We start from the raw sequence: 18,240 nt of genomic DNA on the forward strand, positions 1-18,240 counted from the left end.
TACCTAACTATGTCTCACTGTGTATCTTTGACTGGCCAGGAACTCACAGAGATCCACCTGCCTCTGCCTCTAGAGAGCTGATATTAAAAGTGTGTGCCACCACATCCAGCTAAGTCTGAGTCAATAGGCCCCATACAGACCGCAGCTGCCCGACTTCCCAGATACTTTGCTCAGGAAGTTGACTTAGGTGCAAACATTAACTGTGGTCCTGGTCAACCCAGCTGCTGCTGGCGCAGGGAGAAGACTCGCTCATGTATCCCTTGCCTGCTCACCTATGTAATGGTAAGGATGTATTATGTCTGTGAAACAGTAACACTGGATGTTGGAGAGGTAAAAGTTCACTCTCTCTGGTACTCCTAGGAAGAATAGATTGCAATACTGCAAACATCCTAGAAATTATTTTAAAAATTGCTTATTTTTGTAACTACAGAACACTTTCCGAATTTGAGTTTCATATGTGTGCAGGGGTCATGCTAATATTCTCTGTATGGTTCCAGCTTCAGTATATGTGCTGCCTAAACAAACCACTAAAACTTGCTTGGACAGAGGGCCAGGAATACAACTCAGTGGCAGAGCATATGCCCAGCACACACAGACCCTGGTTGGATTCGATTCTCAGCACTGTAGGTTGGAGGGGAAGGAGAGTGTTTTAATAAATAAATAAATAAATAAATAAATAAATATATTGATCAGTCAGAAGTTCAAGATCATCCAAAGTTACATGGAGAGTTTGAGGCCAGCCTGGGCTAAAGCCACTGTCACAGCAGGGGAGGGGAAGAAAAGGGGGAGTCACATAACTATTAAAAGTAGAGAATTAACAGTCTTCCTCCCATCCTGTCCCTTCACGATCCCAAACACAGCGTAAATACAATCTCTTCCTGCTTGTTTCTCCGGTTTCCTTATGGAAAATAACCAAGTAAATCCTAATATAGTCTTGACTTTCCTTCTTCTAACACAAAAGCTGACATCCGACGGACATGCTTCAACCCTGGCTCTTCCATCAACCCCATCATCACCCTTGCTCCCTAATGGGCACACAGGAGGGCAGCTCCTCTTTCCTGCTGGTATGTCTATTATTTCTGATAGACACTTCCCCTCAACCATTTGCCATTTTCTAATCAACAAGTCCCAGAAGTCAAGACTTTGAATTTTTATGCAATACGATAATTGCAATTTGGTGTAAATAAAGCCTAAATTTTGAAAATCGGAATTTTAACATTTACTTATTGGTTTGTTTGTTTATCATACTGTGCAGCAGCGCAATGGAAGGCGGAGGACAACGTGGGGAAGTCAGTTCTCTCCTCCTACCCTGTGGTCCTGGGGACAAACTCAGGTCATCACCTTTACCATCGGAACCATTCCACCTATAGCAGTTTATAATTAAAATAATAATAATAATAATAACCTCAAAGTTCTAGGAGAAGGAAATGGTTTACTCGGATGTGTCCACTGCTGTGGTTTGAATGTGATTGGTCCCCACTAAAATTCATCCGAGGCTTAACTCCTCAAGGTAAAGGGATTGAAGCAACAAACCTTAAGAGAAATAATTAGCTGTTTAAGAAGGATTAATGCTGTCTCACAGGGGTGCTGTCTCTCAAGAGACAAGATTAGCGCTTGCCAGAGCAGATTGCTCTCAACGAGCCTGGACCTTCCAGGGTTTCTCCTCCGTGGCCATTAGCTCTCCCACATGAGGCCCTTTACTCTACTGCAGCCTCATGAGGGGCCAACCCGATGGAGCCATCTGATTACAGACTTTCACCCTCCAACACCTCAGGCTAAATAAGCCTCTTGTCTTTATTAAAATATCCAATCTCACCAGGCATCGGGAGACAGAAGCAGGCAGATCTCTGAGTTTGAGGCCAGCCTGGTCTACAGAGCAAGTTCCAGGACAATCAGGACTGAACAGAGAAACCCTGTCTCAAAAAAGTCAAAAATAGATAAATAAATAATCCACTCTCAATTATTTCTAAGTCTTTCGACTAAGATAATGTATAAAACACTCATTCTCACATATTTTGTTAGCAATGTGGAACGAACCCATGATGTTACCATAGTCAGGAATATGACAATGTAATTAATGTCACAGAAAGCTATTCATATTCTAGCATTAAAAAGTTACAAAGAAGCCGGGCGGTAGTGGCACACACCTTTAATCCCAGTACTCAGGAGACAGAGGCAGGAGGATCTCTGTGAGTTTGAGGCCAACCTGGGTTCACAAGAGCTAGTTCCAGGACACCAGGACAGGTTCTAAAGCTACAGAGAAATCTCGAAAAAAAAAGTTACAAAGGTCAGCCAGGAGTACACCAACCAGGTATAGTAGCTGTCTTTAATGCCAGCTCTTGGGAGGCAGAGGCAGGCAGATCTCTGTGAGTTTGAGGCCAGCCTGGTCTACACAATGAGTTCCAGGACAGCCAGGGTTTCACAGAGAGACCCTGTCTCAAAAAAGAAAGGAAGGAAGGAAGGAAGGAAGGAAGGAAGGAAGGAAGGAAGGAAGGAAGGAAGGAAAAGAAAAGAAAGTTACAATGGTCAGTTCTGGAGAGATGGCTCAGCAGTTAAAAGCAATTGTTGCTCTTGCATAGGACCCAAATTCCCAATTCAGGCTCCAGAACCCTCATGGTTGCTCACAACCACCTGTAACTCCAACTTCATGGGGTACATATGTTCAAGTAAAACACTCAGAACATAAAATAATCTGGGCAAAGGATCTTTAAAAAAAGCAAAGAAAAGTCAGGAGTCAGAGGCCGGCAGATCTCTGAGTTTTAGGCTACCTTGGTCTACAAAGTTCCAGGAGAGCTAGGGCTACATAGAGAAACCGTGTCTCAAAACACAATAGATGATAGATAGATAGATAGATAGATAGATAGATAGATAGATAGATAGATAGAGCAAAATAGACAGACAGATAAATAAAACAGCTGCTAAGGTTCACTGGGTACTTTCTTTAAATAAAGCCCTAGTTGACTGGGTTGCAGAGATGGTTCAGTGGTTAAACACATTCACTGATCTTCTAGAGAACCCATGTTTTTTCCCAGAACCCACATGGTAGCTCTCAACCATCTGTAACCCCAGTTCAAGAGGAGCTGACACCTTCTTCTGGCCTCCAAGGGCACCAAGCACACAAGCGATGCACAGATATACATACATTTGGGCAAAACACTTATACACGTAAAACAAGAATGTTAGCAAAACAAAACAAAACAAAAAACCAGGTAAAAAGAACCAATTGCTAAAGAACTTATTACAAAAGTCTAAAATACTTCATAACACTACATTATAAAGTCACAAGTAAAGTATAGTAACAAACATGGGGCAGGAGTGTTTAAAAAAACAAACACAAAGAAAACATACCTATGTTTTACATCAATTAAACACTAGAGGACAATTTGAAGTGGGAATGAAAGGCAGACCCCAACACATACATCTAGAGTACCAAAAATTCGTTAACTGTGAACTGACTTGGAGACAGACCTAACTAAGACCCGAAACTGAGGTCGTCTTGGATCATCCAGGTGGTCCTAGGTCTAAGGACAGTGTCCTCAGGAGACACAGGGAGAAAAAACAGAGAGGCAGAGGCTGGACAGGAACAGTAGGAGCCAAGGGAGGGCAGGATTTTCCCAAGGGCCTTCAGAGGAAGCTCCCACCAATGTTTGGACGTTGACTTCTGGCCTACAGTGGTCCAAAATGACCATGGAAATTAATGCAGATATTATTTCAAGGTATGGGGTGCTGTGTCACAGATATCTGAAAATGTGGAAATGGAGGCCAGGCAAGGTGGTACATATCTTTGAACCCAGCACTTAGGAAGCAGAGGCAAGCATATCTCTGAGTTTGAGGCCAGCCCAGTCTACATAGCTAGTTCCAGGTCAGCAAGAGACCCTGTCTCAACAGCAAAACAAAAAACAAAACCTGTTAAAATTAGATAACAGACAGAAACTGGAGAATTTTGAGGCATGTGAGAGAAAAAGCCTAGGACTGCCTTACCTGGTTGCTGTTGGAAACATGGAGGACGAGAGAGGGTGTAGTACCCATGGTATGACCCTATCCCAGCTATTCTGAAGGCTTGAGCCAAGGAATTTCCAGCTATCCTGGGCAATATAGTGAAACCAACATTTAAGAGAAAGAGGAGGAGGGTAATAGGAAACTTAAAGACATTGCTGGTGAAACCATGTGAGTTGGAAGAATGCCTGCCCAGCATGCACAAAACCCAGGGTTTGACCCCCATCAGCTCATAAACTAGGCACAGGGGCAGTGGCGGCACATGACTGCAATCCACCACTGGGAAATTGGAGGCAGGGGAATCAAAAGTACAAAGTCATCTCTGGCTACATGGTGAGCTGAAGTTAAGTCTGAGATACAGGAGACCCCTCCTCAAAAAAATATGAAAAGAAAAATATAGAGGTTTGAAAGAGAATGACCCCTAAAGGCTCACACGTTTGTATGCTTACTCCCCAGTTAGTGGAACTGTTTGGGAAGGATTAGAGGGTGTGGCCTCATTGTAGTGTTAAGTCACTGAGGGTGGGCTTTGAGGTTTCTGAAGGCCACAATAGGCCCAATCTAAGCACTTTGCTACTGATCCAGTGACAAGACTGCCTGTCACCATGCTCCCTGTCATAATGGTCATAGACTCGAAGCCTTTGAAACTGTAAGCCAGCCCTAAGTTTCCTTGGTTGTGGTGTCTATTCACAATAATAGAACAGTAACTATGACAGAAAAGGAAGGAGGGAAGGGAGGAAAGGAGGTAGGAAGGAAGGAATAGACAGATAGATCTCTATGAGTTCAAGGTCATGCTGATCTATATAGTAAATACCAGGCCTGCAAGGGATACACAGTAAGATCCTGTCAAGGGGCTGGAGAGATGGCTCAGAGGGTAAGAGCACTGACTGCTCTTCCAGAGGTCCCGAGTTCAATTCGGGACCTCTGCCTTCCTTGCCAGCAGTACACTGTATGCTTAATAAATAAATAAATCTTTTTTTTTAAAAAAAAAAAAAGATCCTGTCAAGAAGAAGGAGAAAGAGGCAGGTAGACCTTTGAGTTCAAAGCTAGCCTGTTTTATAGAGCGAGGTCCAGGACAACCCAGGCTAAGCAGAAAAACCCTGTCTAAACAAACAAGAAAGGAAGGAAGGAAGGAAGGAAGGAAGGAAGGAAGGAAGGAAGGAAGGGAAGGAGAAAGAATAAATAAATGAGAAAAACATATTCTCAGATACTCGAAGTGAGGTTATCCTTGTCTTGTAGGAAACAAAGTTGACCAGGTTATGTTCTACTGCTGGGTGCACAATTTGTAAGCAACGAGCAAGAATTTTTTTAGCTGAAACAATTTCCAACAGCTATAGCCCAACTTCTTCTTGTAGCTCATCTTAAAGTCAGGAAGAAAAAGAAATTGAGCAAGGAACTGTTAAGCAAAAAGAAACCAGCATTGGTGATTTGGGAAATTAACAGACTACTCAGTTTGCAAAAAGATGCCAACATTGGGAACGTAACTGTCTGGACAGGATGCTCTGGAAAGAAAGCCACATGTGTGACTAGATAGCCTTTTGCCTACATGTGACTCATGAGTCCATTCAACTACCTCTGCAGAGTCAGGAGGAGAGAGATTATCTAGAAAAGCCCTGCGGCTGGCACTCTTGGTTAGTGGCCTGGCTCTCTGTGACACAGAGGGAGGAAGACACAGATTTATGAAAACGCTGTGCCATAGCAACCCTGCCAGCCTGGACTAAAGGGACAAAGACAGAAGGAAACAGAAGGGCTAGACTTCTAGATACCAAGAGCAGGAACCCAGTCAGAGCAAACATGTCTCTGCTCGGAGAAAGGCAGCAGTTGGGGGGTGACAGTGCATGCCTTTAATCCCAGCACTCAAGAGGCAGAGGCAGAAGGATCTCCGAGTTTGAGGCCAACCTGATTTACAGAGAAAGTTCCAGGACAGTCAGAGCTACACAGAAAAATCCTACCTTGGAAAACCAAAAGAAAAACAAAAGAAAGAAAAGAAAAGAAGGAAGGGAAAAAGGGAGGGAGAGAGGGAGGGAGGGAGGGAGGCAGGCAGGCAGGCAGGCAGGCAGGGAGGAAGGAAGGAAGGAAGGGAGGGAGGAAGGAAGAAAAAGAAAGCGGCAAAAATGGCCTCCTTTCTCTTCCTGGATCAGGGTCTCCTTTACCTTGGGAAAACAATAAATGTCCCTTTCAATAGCCAAGTGGACCAACTTAGAGGACCCTCCCACGCTAAACTAGGGCCCAAGCCCTACAGAGAGGTCAGGCATGAAGAGCCCTAAAGGCCTGTATCCCAAGGGAGCACTGTCACCTTCCACCAGCTTCCACTCCCCAAACTTCCCACACATCCCTTGGTGCCAGGAAACTGACTGTGCCCCTAAAAAGAATCTGGCTGAGGTCCCTGTAGTCCCTCATCCATTGCTCCCAGGCATTCTTTCCGATTCTGTTTGCTCTCGGGACTTTGTGCTCAAACTGAATGTGGTGGCACAGGCTTTTATTTCAAGCATTAGGGAGGCAAAGACAGGCAGGCCAGCCCAGTCTACATAAAAGAACTCCAGGCTAGCCAAGGTTACGTAGAGACCTTGTATCAAAAAACAAAACAAAACAAAACACACACACACACACACACACACACACACACACCTCATGCCCAGGCAGCCCTCTCCTCCTACCCTAGTGTTCTGCATTTTTCCAGTTCCTAGGCTTAGAGGGTCTTAGGGAGCAGGTCTGTCCCCAGTCATGCCCAATGCAGTACTTCTTAGCCACATCCCTATCTCAGAGCCAGCTGTAGACGCCCAATGCCAACCTACCATTTTACTTTCTCTAGCATGGACGGGGCACCTCCACCTCCACCCAGGTGCTCTATCTCCACTGCCACCTCAGCAGTTTCTCAGAGAACTAACGAGTCATGGCAGAAGCTGGGGTGCTGTGGGGTCCAGCTCAGAGTCCATCTGCACCACCCAGAAACTAGGGGGTGGGTGGAGCTTGGCTCAGGGATGCAGAGATGCAGCAAGTCATGGACCCTGCTCTCAGGAAGACAGTTTGATGGGAGAAAAGATATTTAAGACACTCCTTGTTGCCTGTGAACACACATCCAGATCCTTTAGCCTCTTCTATATTTCAGGGACCCCCAAAATTCCAGACAAGTTAAAGGTACAAAATAATTAGATGTATGTAGTTTTATTTTCACTTTTATTTTCTTCCTCTGTGTGTGTGTATACACATGTGTACATGTGTGTGTCGCTGTGTGTATGTACACATGTGCGCAGGTGCACAGGTGCCAGAAGAGGACACTGGGTTTTGCTGGAGCTGGAGCTACAGGCTAATACTGTGAGCCTTCAGATGTGGGTGCTGCAAACCAAACTTGGCTCCTCTAGAAAAGCAGTACGGGCTCTTGACAATGAGTCATGCCTCCAGCCCATGGCTTTGTATTTTAATAAAAGAAAGCCATTCAAACCACAGTATAAAATCCAAAGGTCACAGAATGAAGCTGGCAAATTTGTAAGACGGTTCTGGCCAGGGGCTGTGCTGCACATAGCTTCAGTAGAGGCAGGTCATTTGGGCACAGGAGCTTGAGACCAACCTGGGAAACATAGCAAGACTCCTCTCAAGTAATAATAATAATAATAATAATAATGGATTATTATTATTATTATAAGGTTTTTTTTGAGACAGAGTTTCTTGTGTCGCCCTGGCCATCCTGGAACTCACTCTGTAGACCAGCCGGTCTCGAACTCACAGAGATCTGCCTGCTTCTGACTCCCCAGCCCTGGGATTAAAGGTGTGCGCCACCACTCCAGGCTCCAATAATTATTTTTATTATTAAATTAAATAGTCAAAACCAACATGGTGCACAGACGTGTACAGGAAAATACTTGTACACATAAAGAAAAAAGCCAGATATAGAAGCAAAAATTTATAATCCAGATATGGGAAAGCAGAGATAGGCAGATCCGTGGGAGTCCCTGACCTGCCAGCCTCTCCTCCTTATTCCAGGCCATGAGAGACCCTGTCTCCAGACAGCAACAATAAAGGACATAGAGCAGGAAAGAGGTTGTTCTCTGACCTCCACATACATGCACACATATGTATACTCACACACACCTTAACACATGCACACATAGCCAGACAAAGGAACAACTTATGTCAAAATTAACAACACTTTAAACAGGCAACTCAAAAAAAAGAAAGAAGGAAGGAAGGAAGGAAGGAAAGCCAATGACCGTGAGATGGCTTAGCAGTATTTGCCGCCAAGCCTGACAACCCAAGTTCAATCCCCAGAGCCTACAAGGTGGAAGCAGCAGAGAACACCAGAAAGTTGTCCCGATTTCCACATGCACACTGTAACATATGTATGATAGCTATCTGTCTTTCCACCTCTCCCTCCCCACCCGCCACAACACACACACACACACACACACACCATAATTTAGAAATGTGAATGAATGCTAACTCTGTGAAACAGATGCTGGTCTTTATTAATAATCAAATAATACAGAGTAAATCAGAGTAGAATTTTCTTTAGGGGGAGGCGTTTCAAGACAGGTTTTCTCTGTGTAGCCCTGGCTGTCCTGGAACTCACTCTGTAGAACAGGCTGGTCTGGAACTTTCTATAGACCAGGCTGGCCTAGAACTCAAAGATCCACCTGCCTCTGCCTCCCGGGTCCTGGGCTTAAGGGCGTGAGCCACCACTGGCCCAGCTCAAATTAGAATTTTCTCACCAAGACTGTTAAAAGTTCTGTGTCACATCTGAAGGATTCATCTCAACTGGAGAACAATTTAGAAATATAACATTTTTAATTGTTATGTGCGTGTGTGCTTACACACACGTGAGTGTGCACATGTGTTCCAGGAGTGTTTGTGGAAGCCAGAGACCAGCTTTCAGAATTTGTTCTCCCCTTCCTCCATGGGCTCTGGGGATGGAACTCAGTATCAAGCCCACACAGCAAGTGTTTTATAACCACTGAGACAGCTCACTGGCCCTAGAAATACAACCTCTTTTTTTTATTTTTTAAGATTTTTTTTTTTTTAGATCAGGCAGTGGTGGTACATGCCTTTAATCCCAGCAATCGGGAGGCAGAGGCAGGAGAATCTCTGAGAGTTCAAGGCCAGCCTGGTCTACAAGAGCTAGTTCCAGGACAGACAGGGATGCACAGAGAAACCCTGTCTTGAAAAACCATTAAAAAATATTTATTTTTACTACATTTTTATTTATGTGTATTTATATGTATATTTATATTTGTGTGGGTGTGGGTATATACCATATGAGTACAGGTGCCTGTGGAAGCCATAAGAGGATATAGGACCCCCTGGAGCTGAATAATAGAAATAAGGCAACAAGAGTGAGTTCTGGGACGAGAACTCAGGTTTTCTGGAAGAGGAATAAGCACTCTTAACTGCCACGTTACCTCTCCAGCCCCTATAACCTTTTTAAAATAAGTCCAATGTCCATCTGAAAGGATCAAGTAAATAAACAGTGATGCTTCCAACTAATGGAGTATTTTGTCATCATTTAAAAACATGAGACAGGCCAAGTGGTGGTGGCGCACGCCTTTAATCCCAGCACTTGGGTGGCAGAGGCAGGCGGAGCTCTGTGAGTTCAAGACCAGCCTGGTCTACAGAGTGAGTTCCAGGACAGGCTCCAAAAGCTACAGAGAAACCCTGTCTCGAAACAGAACACAACAAAAAACATGAGACAGTTAATAGCACTCAATAGGGTAAGAATCTTCACAAGAAACTATGCTGGGACAAGAGGATATTCACACGCAAATGTGGATGGACATCTACTTCACGTCAAGCACAAAATGAACTCAAAACAGACCAAAGATCTCAACATAAGAGCTAAGAATAGGGGCTAGAGATATAGATCGTCTATGAAGAACACTGGCTCCTCTTTCAGATGATGCGGGTTCAGTTCCTAGCACCTACAAGGCAACTCACAAACATCTGTAACTCCAGTCTTGGGGCATCTGATGCCCTTTCTGTCCACTACTGGCACTACACACACACACACGGTATACATGCTAACAGGCATTATACCCAGAAATTTAATGCAATTTTTTTTTAATGAGCTAAGTACCTAGAAGTGTAGCTTAGCGGTGATCATTCACCTTTCATATGTGAAGCCCTGGGTTCAATCCCAGCACCACCAGAAAAGAAGAAGAAAAAAAACACAAGCACACATCTTTGTAGTTTTGGTTTAAGCAATGGTTTCTTTTTTAAAAAAAGGATTTATTTGATATGACATGTGAACAAAATAAATAAATCAGCATATAATAATGAAAACTTAATATTCTTTGTGAGCTGGGGAGATGACTCAGCAGGTAAAGCACTTACCACCATGGCTGGAGACCTGGGTTCAATCCCTGATACCCAGGCGGAAGGAAAGAAGTGAATGCCACAAACTGTCCTTTAACCTCCACACACTCACCATGGCTCATGCTCGCCCCACCCAATAATTAGGCTAATGTAATTTTTTTAATTAAAAGTATTTTTAAAAAAAAACTCAAGTATTTCAAAACATACTACAATAAATTAGAAAGGCAGCTAGCATACTGAAGGTCCTAGGGTTCATTCCCCACTCCACAAAAGGAAAAAATAAAGAAGAAAATTTATAGATGGAGAAGGGAGAGAAGGGGGGATTAAAGGGAGTGAAGAAATTAGAAACTTCACATAATGATACTGGGAAAGTAGAATTCTTCGGCTACTATGGAAAACCATCTGGCAGTTCCTCAAATAGTTAAATATAGAATTAGCTCATGACCTAGCAACTTCACTCCTAGTCATCTACCCAAGAGAAATGTACAAGTCCACACATACACGTGGATACAAATGCTAACAGGACCATTAGTCATAATAACTCAAACATTTATCAGCTGATAAATACACAAATCGAACATTGCTACAGCCATAAAATGAAACTTTCTACCATGGTGGCATATGTCTGCAAACTCAACACCCACGAGGCAAAAGAAAGTGTTGCAAATTCAAGACCAGTCCAGGCTGTGATCCTGTCACAAACAAGAGGGTCAGAATAAAAATGAGGTGAATAAAATACTGGTATATGTAAAAGAAGGCAGGCTCGAGTTGTTGGAGTTCATTTAGGTGAAATGTCCCATCCAGAGTTCATACGGGTTGAAAGCAGGTTAGTGACAGCAGGGACCAATGGACAAAAATGTCCTGGAATCAACTGTGATGGATGTATGACTCCATCAATATTCTTTAAAAGACCATTAAATTGTACACTTTTTTGGTTTTTTAAAAACAGAGTTTCTCTGTGTAGCCCTCGAACTCATTCTGTAGACCAAGCTGGCCTCGAACTCACAGAGATCTGCCTGCCTCTGCCTCTCAAGTTGCTGAGATTAAAAGTGAGCACCACCACCACCTGGCAAATTGTACACTTTAAACAAGTGAATCGTGTTATGGCGTGTGAAGTACATCCGAGCAATAATAAGCATGAGGTCAATAGAATGAGGGCTGGAAAGAAAAGCCAGTGGCTCCAGAGGTCATCAGTTCCAGAGGTCATCATAGTCTGAGTGAGTGAGTAGCTCCCCTCCTTCCCCCCACCGCCACCTTTTACTACTTTCTTTAAGGTAGTTTTTCTTTAAGGTAGTTCCATTCTGTCTGACTATATTTTAAGCATGCTTTACTTTCCACAGTAAAGAGACCATAAGACCTCTCCGAAAAGCCCCAGACATCTGCCAGCTGAACTCCACTGCAGAGGATCTCTGCTCAGTCACCATGTAAACACCCTGCAAAGGCTAGCTGGGGTGGGGGTGCTGGTGCCAGGGACACAAATAACAGGGCTCAGAGTCCAGTGTGAAAAAGGACAGGAACACGGGAGCGGGTACGACCCATAACAGTACCAGGTAGGCCGCAGTCTTCAAAGGAGTTTGAGCCGCCCCCAGACAGGTCTTGCTGTAGACAGACTGACACAGCTCCCAGCCTTTTTCCAGTCCACCGTTTCCCCAGCCCCTGTGTGAGTCTCCCGCACAGACGCTTCTTGCTAATTCCCAACCCCCAGTCCTCACCCACTCGTCAATAGTACTCACTCCTGCCTTGTTTCTTATACCCTTTGCCCAGATGACCAGGCAGTCTGGTCAGCACTCCCAAGCCCCACCCTGCCAACCATGCCAACCTATTGCTATATGGCTCCCATGATTGATAGGATAGCCTTGAAGGTGGCCCTGATTCATGCTTTGGGGGGAGTCAAGCGTTTTCCTCTTTACCAAACATCCCATCTCCATACGCCTAAATAATCTCATCCCCCACTTAAAAACCTTCCCCGCCTTCCTCATGGCCACAAGCTCCCATGGCCAGCAGTGTAGCACAGCAGGAACCAGGGGTCAGGATGCCTCTCACAGGTGGACCAGATGGCAGTAAGTTCATCAGTCCACTGCACCATAACGAGGGTGGTTCCCTCCTGGTTGGGCACCCAGAGCTCTCCAGCCGCAAGCCCCAGCACATTTCAGCTCTGCAGGACTCTCCAAGGGATAGAAGGCAGGGTCGATCACGGAAACAGAGGAGGCTCAAGTAGACCGGAAGTTTAGAAAGTTCTTAGGAAAAGCATCGCCCTGTGGGGAAGGCTGGGGATTTCCAAAGAAGAGCAGCCAGAAATGACTCCGGGGAAGAGGTCTGGGAGGTTGTAAATAGGAGTGAAGGTCAGTAGGATGAGTCAAAAGGAGAAGCTAGCATCTCTTTAAAAGGCTAGAACCTTTCCTCCACTCAGATGTGTGAGGTGGAACTTCCGAGGGCAGGTAAGCTTCCCCTGCCTTCGGTAGAAAAGGTGAGCTGGACTTAGAAGAGAGGCATAATCACCTTGCAGGCCCTTGCTGACTAATATTAGGTACCAGGTCCTCTGCCTAGCTTGCCAGGGACATATCCTTGCAATCCAGGAACCTCAGTAACCCAATGGGACCTCCAGGGGCAGGTCTCGACAAGATCACTAGGGTCAGACCTCAGAAAGAAGCGGGATAGCCGGGCGATGGTGGCGTATGCCTTTAATCCCAGCACTCGGGTGGCAGAGGCAGGAGGATCTCTGTGAGTTCGAAGCTAGCCTGGTCTACAAGAGCTAGTTCCAGGACATGCTCCAAAGCTACAGAGAAACCCTATCTTGGAGAGGGAGGGAGAGAGAGAGAGAGAGAGAGAGAGAGAGAGAGAGAGAGAGAGAGATCCAGCCCTCAGCTATCCCCCGTATGAGTCAGAGTCAAGGAGACTCCGGTGTCTTGGCGTGCCTCAGAAGCATTCTTGATCCTCAGTCACCGCTCCAGGAGCCCCCAGCACCTGCTATCCTGCTTAGCGACTCAGCTACTTTGAGGCTGGTGAGACACACATGCATAGGCAGCTGCACTGTCACGTGACAATTCCACCCCAGGCAGCACGCCTGCGCCCACCGTCTTCTCGCCAGCCAAGGCCAGGCCAGAAGACAAACGGGGGGGCCAGTACCGCCCAGTGGGCCCAATATGAACCTCTGCCGCCAATGGAACTAGGCTAGGGAAGGGCACAGAGCTTGGTCCCAGGAACCTCGGGGGACCTGTCAGGACACTCCTGGATGAGCAGGAAACCCCCACCTCAGGAAGAAGAGGTCAGGATGGCTTTAGCAGGATGCTTACACAGGCTTTGGCAACGGACCCTATTGCCCAGCAACCCAACCAGACAAAGGTTTGAGAGGGTGCTACTCTACATAATCAATACTCGTTTACACAGTACTGCCCTCGGGGTTGCCAGGAAAGTTGTGACCCGGGTAGATTGCTATTTCCTTGCCCTGCATCTTTCCAGGTAGACCCTCTAGGGTTGAACATCAGGCTGGTACTCTCAGTGATTCTCTAGGGGTCCAGTGGTCAGGCTCAAGAGCCTCCTGTCCAAGGAACCTCACCACCCGAACCACATGTGCAAACTGGCCAGCCACAGAACTAGCAGTTGCCCACACAACACACCCACTGTGCCCACAGCACTGTGAAAACTACCCTGCCTGGGTGAGGTATGGGGTGGAGTGGCACCACAGGTTCCAGGCAAAGCAGCGGCAGGACTTCTCTCCCTGAGCTGCCCTTGGGGGCAGAGCCAGAAAAACCAGCCATGTGGAGCTGGAACCTGCTTTGCTGGGCTCTGCCTGGGGCCTCCATATGAACCTTTCCAGGGGCACATACCCAGACCGCTAAGTCTTGGAGAGCTGGGAGGTACAGAGGGACCCAGAACTTAAAAGACCCCAACTCAGAGCCAGATACGTGGACCTTACGTGGCTGACAGTCTCAGGGCAGGTCCGAGGCTCCAGGAGGGCATGGAGCAGGTAAGAAGGACTGCCAAAGCCACCAAATGAGCTGGTAGGACACTGTAAAGTCCCTCTAGACAAGAAGAAGGGGCTATTTCCAGAGGACAAAGTCAGGGTGCAATGGAGTTCCCTGCCAAGGGAGGGTGTGGCTCAGTCCTGGCCAGTTTGGGGTGGTGAGGAGAGGCAGCAGCTATGCCATTCACTGCCAGGCAACAGCAGCCACCCCCACCCCACATAGGCAGTTGCCTCAGAGGAGAGGCAGGGGATGGTGTAGCCTTCACCCACGTGTATGTTGGCCAAAGACACCGGACACTGGCTTAGACTGCCGGACCCTGACAAGCCCAGCTTCATAGACACACACACACCCGCCCCCACCAGGGCCCACCCCACCCACTCGTGCCTCGAGATGTCCTATTAAGGTCATAGACGCGGGGGTTCAGTGGAGCGCATCCATCCCTTCCCTGGGCCCCAAAGGCTACAGGGGTCGAACGACGCTGTTGAAACTTGCGGCGACTGATTGGACTCTGTTGGGACAACGGTCGGGAACAGCAGCTGGGGACACGGTCGGCTGTCAGGCTTGCTAACCTGACCTAGAGGGGCCCGCGCGCTCGGAGGGCCGAACAGGGGCCAGAAGGTCCATACCTTTGTACTTCTCCCGCACCTCCTCGTAGGCCTGGATGAAGTCTTGTTCGTCGGGTGGTGGGCCAGATGTCAGCAGATCGGCCATGCCGGCGGGAGTAGAACGCAACGGGCCGCTGCGCAAGGCCAGCCCTGGCAGCCGCTCTGCCCCCGCCGCCTCCGCGCGCACGGCTTAAAGAGGCCTCCCCCGCCCCGCCCCGCACCCAGGATGCCCCACGGGCGGGGCGGGGCCGACCAGCCGGGGACCTGGCCGGTATCTGTACCCGCTGCCCGGCTCCCCTTCGCGGGAATCCGAGCCTTGATCTCACACAGATCCAGTTGCAAACACTTCCTGCCCACTCAGGAACCAGATGCGGCGGACTGACAGGCTAGCCCTCCTCACCCAGAACTCGACCCTAGGTGGCCATTTCCCTAGGTCTGCCGCGACTTCTCCAACTCCTTAGCCCCTGACAGCTTCACCTGGCCACCTGGGTGAGGTCCTTCCTGCCTGGCTCACTCCTTTCGCGGTCACAACGCCCCTCCGTCGTAACAGTGGAGATATAGTTGGCATCTCCGAAATTTAAGAACCCTTAGGACACAGGAAACGGTCTCACATATGAGAAACAGAGCACACACTTTATAAAAGAAAATACCTTAGTAGTTTTTTTTAAAAAAAAAGTTCCCTTTTATCCATCCGTCTACACAGACCTGTCCCCCAGCATTGACACATCCTCCTTTTCCAACGGACACTGCACTGTTCCTAGAAACCTTAAACACTGCACACACCACGAGCAGAAGTTCTGCTTCTAGAAATCAGTCCTTAGAAAATTATCAGAGAAGTGAAAGACGGTAACAGGTGGGACTGGCTACGGCATGAAGGACAGTGAACACAGAAACCAGCCAATCAGCAAAAGGGGCTACTAGGGTCCCCCCATCTCTACCCATATGCCTGTCTTTAAGGGTCTGAGGTGGAGAAGGGTATTCATGAATCCAAGTGGGAAAATAACCCCTTTTATAAACTCCTTATGGCAGTGTGTGTGTGCAAGCGTGTGTGTGTGTACGTGTGTGTGCGCGCGCGTGTGTTTGTGTATACATATGTGTGTGTGCATGTGCGCATGTGCTTGCAGATCATGAATAGTCCTCGAGGCAGGGTGGGGAGCATGTCCATTATCTGTTACTTCCCATCTCCACAAGCTGCTGCTATGTTTCCACCAACCAAGTTCCTGGATGTTGCACAACCACCGCACTCAGCACCTGACCCTTCCCACCTCCTGCAAGGTCCCATTCTGCATTTCAAAGGCCTCATCATCCCCTAGGGAGCCCTGCTGGTGGAATGGGGTCAGTACTCCCTTTCCCAGGACATCCCACCCAATGGCCTCCAGCCTTAGGTGACCCATTTCCCAAAGGAACAGGCTGACTTCCAGCTAACTACCCTCCAACTGCCCACTGCTTCCCATAGTGCCTTTCACCAAGGCCTTTGCCATCCTCAGTCTGGCCAGCTCTGGAAATGCACAGCTGGACCCTGGCTCTTGGTTCTAGGGCTCTCGCAGATCAAACCTCTTCTGCTTTAAGGCGGCAAGGTGTTCCCAACCCTCAGATGGCAGTCAAGACTAGGAGAAGCAGTTTGACCTTAAGAGCCCAAGAAATTATTCCCATTGGAAATGGGCATCCTGACCCTTTTTCATGAGATCACAGATGAGCAGCTGCAGTAGGAAGCCAGAACTCAAGACCTCCAACCTTTTGCAGCTACCAACATAGAGCCAGCAGGTGGAGCTCTGCTGCCTGTCCGTGTCAGGACAGGATAAGCCTGCCCTCACAGCTGACTGTCCTCGGCCTCTCACCCGGTCCAACATCTATCTACACGCAGCACATATAACATGTTCAACACCTGTGCTAATGAGGGCGACCAGACCAGACCCTTCCCCATTACCTGCGATGCGAATGACTGCCCGCTCTGCAGGATCCAAGACGCTCCCATTGCCCACAGAACCACCTCCACTTCGCCGGCTTCGCTGTGTTTTCCCAAGGTTCCAGGGCAGTGTGTCCCCGGGGCTGGGTGAGCCACTGCTTCCATTGGAACTACCTTCAGGCACTGCCACCGGCCGTACCTCGGAGTCCTCCCCTGACATGGCCTCCTGGAGGAAGAGTAAGAGGGATTTACAATCTCACCTCCTTAACCTAAACATTGATGCCAAACTCCTCCTAGGCCCTATCTTGCCCATACACTGACCCTCCGGTGCTCAGCCCAGAATTGACAAGCTCTCCCCAATTACCATCTATCCTCACCTCCTCCAGCACGCACACTGGCCATCATTCCTGTCTCTTAGATACCCAAACGCTGACTATTCCCCTCCCCATTCCCAACACAGGACACTGACTCCACCCTCCACCTGTCAAACCGGAGGGGAAAAGGGCAGTACCATCAAGTACACATTGATAGGACCCTGTCACTGACAACTAGAGCTACCCCTGTATTTCAATCTTGGATTCCCTCTCCTCTGATCCTCCTATAGACTGGCAATGAGGCCATCAATAAACACTGCCTGTGTCCCTAATGTCCCACTCTTCAGAAAAGGACCCCAACCCCAGTCCGCGGTCACTACCTTCTACCTCCAGTCTCAGCCTTTAGGATTCCCCATCACTCAACCCCACCTCCAGTCCGCACAGTCCCACCTCTATCGATGTGATCTCTGCAGCAAAGGCCTATAAATAGCTGGAGCCGCAGCGGCGTGGGTTGCGGGAACTCGGATGCGGCAAGGCCCGGGGGAGCCCAGCAGCCGCTCTAGCAACCCATCACCAGCTTACTGCAGGAACAGCCAAAGCGCACGCATACCCACGCGTGCACACTCCCCAGCTCCTTGCCCCAAGAGCACTGGCGTGCGAAGAGGTGAATGGGGCTCTGTCTCAGCGGGGGTGGCGTAGCGTGGGGGCACAATGTGGGCTCTGTGCCTCCGCCCTCAGGCCAAGGGCTGGGAAAGAGTCAACCGTCCTCGAGTTAGTGCCTCTCCCGACCCCGCTCCACTGCGGGGCCCTTTGGTGGGTTGCCTCTGCTCCAGCCCCCGGCTGAGCCTGCCTTCACCGCTGCCTTTTTCTACCCACACTCAAGCACCTCCCGTCCAGTTCCGCAATTTCCTGATCCCAGGGAGGTGCTGTTCTCTGCATAGAGTAAGAGGGGCTGCGAGGCAGCACCTAGTTCCGGGTGGTCTGAGACCATTCCACTCCCCCCACCCGCTCTCCAAACTCCCGGACATCCCGAGCCTCTCCATACCCTCCCAGTTCTACGTTCCTGGTGGTTCCGCTTGCCTCCTCTCAGCCGCTGCAGCCAGACTCCTGGGGCCAGGAGAACCGCGGAGGCAGCGCAGGCGGGGCGAATCCAG

General features: G+C 48.2%; 1 protein-coding gene and 1 non-coding gene across 4 annotated transcripts in view; both read right to left on the minus strand.

The window, feature by feature from the left end:
- Plec (plectin) overlaps window positions 1-18,214 on the minus strand; it is a 61,864-nt gene extending 43,650 nt beyond the window's left edge. Inside the window, exons 1-2 of one of the 3 annotated variants that reach the window (XM_087898874.1) lie at window positions 18,132-18,214; window positions 16,794-16,998 (exon numbers count right to left, since the gene is read on the minus strand). In XM_087898874.1, coding sequence (XP_087755000.1) covers window positions 16,794-16,992 — 199 coding nt within the window. In that variant the 5' untranslated portion in view covers window positions 16,993-16,998; window positions 18,132-18,214. Of the gene's footprint in view, window positions 1-14,887; window positions 15,045-16,793; window positions 16,999-18,131 lie in introns of those variants that run through there. The other 2 variants (XM_087898882.1, XM_087898878.1) reach the window with 2 other exon arrangements.
- LOC125413482 (U6 spliceosomal RNA) lies at window positions 421-528 on the minus strand. The gene has a single exon (XR_007235953.2). It is a non-coding gene; the product is annotated as a U6 spliceosomal RNA (small nuclear RNA).
- Window positions 18,215-18,240: the final 26 nt, after the last annotated feature.

Source organism: Myodes glareolus, chromosome 19 (assembly GCF_982192425.1).
Source record: "Myodes glareolus chromosome 19, mMyoGla1.1, whole genome shotgun sequence".
Taxonomy (NCBI): domain Eukaryota; kingdom Metazoa; phylum Chordata; class Mammalia; order Rodentia; family Cricetidae; genus Myodes; species Myodes glareolus.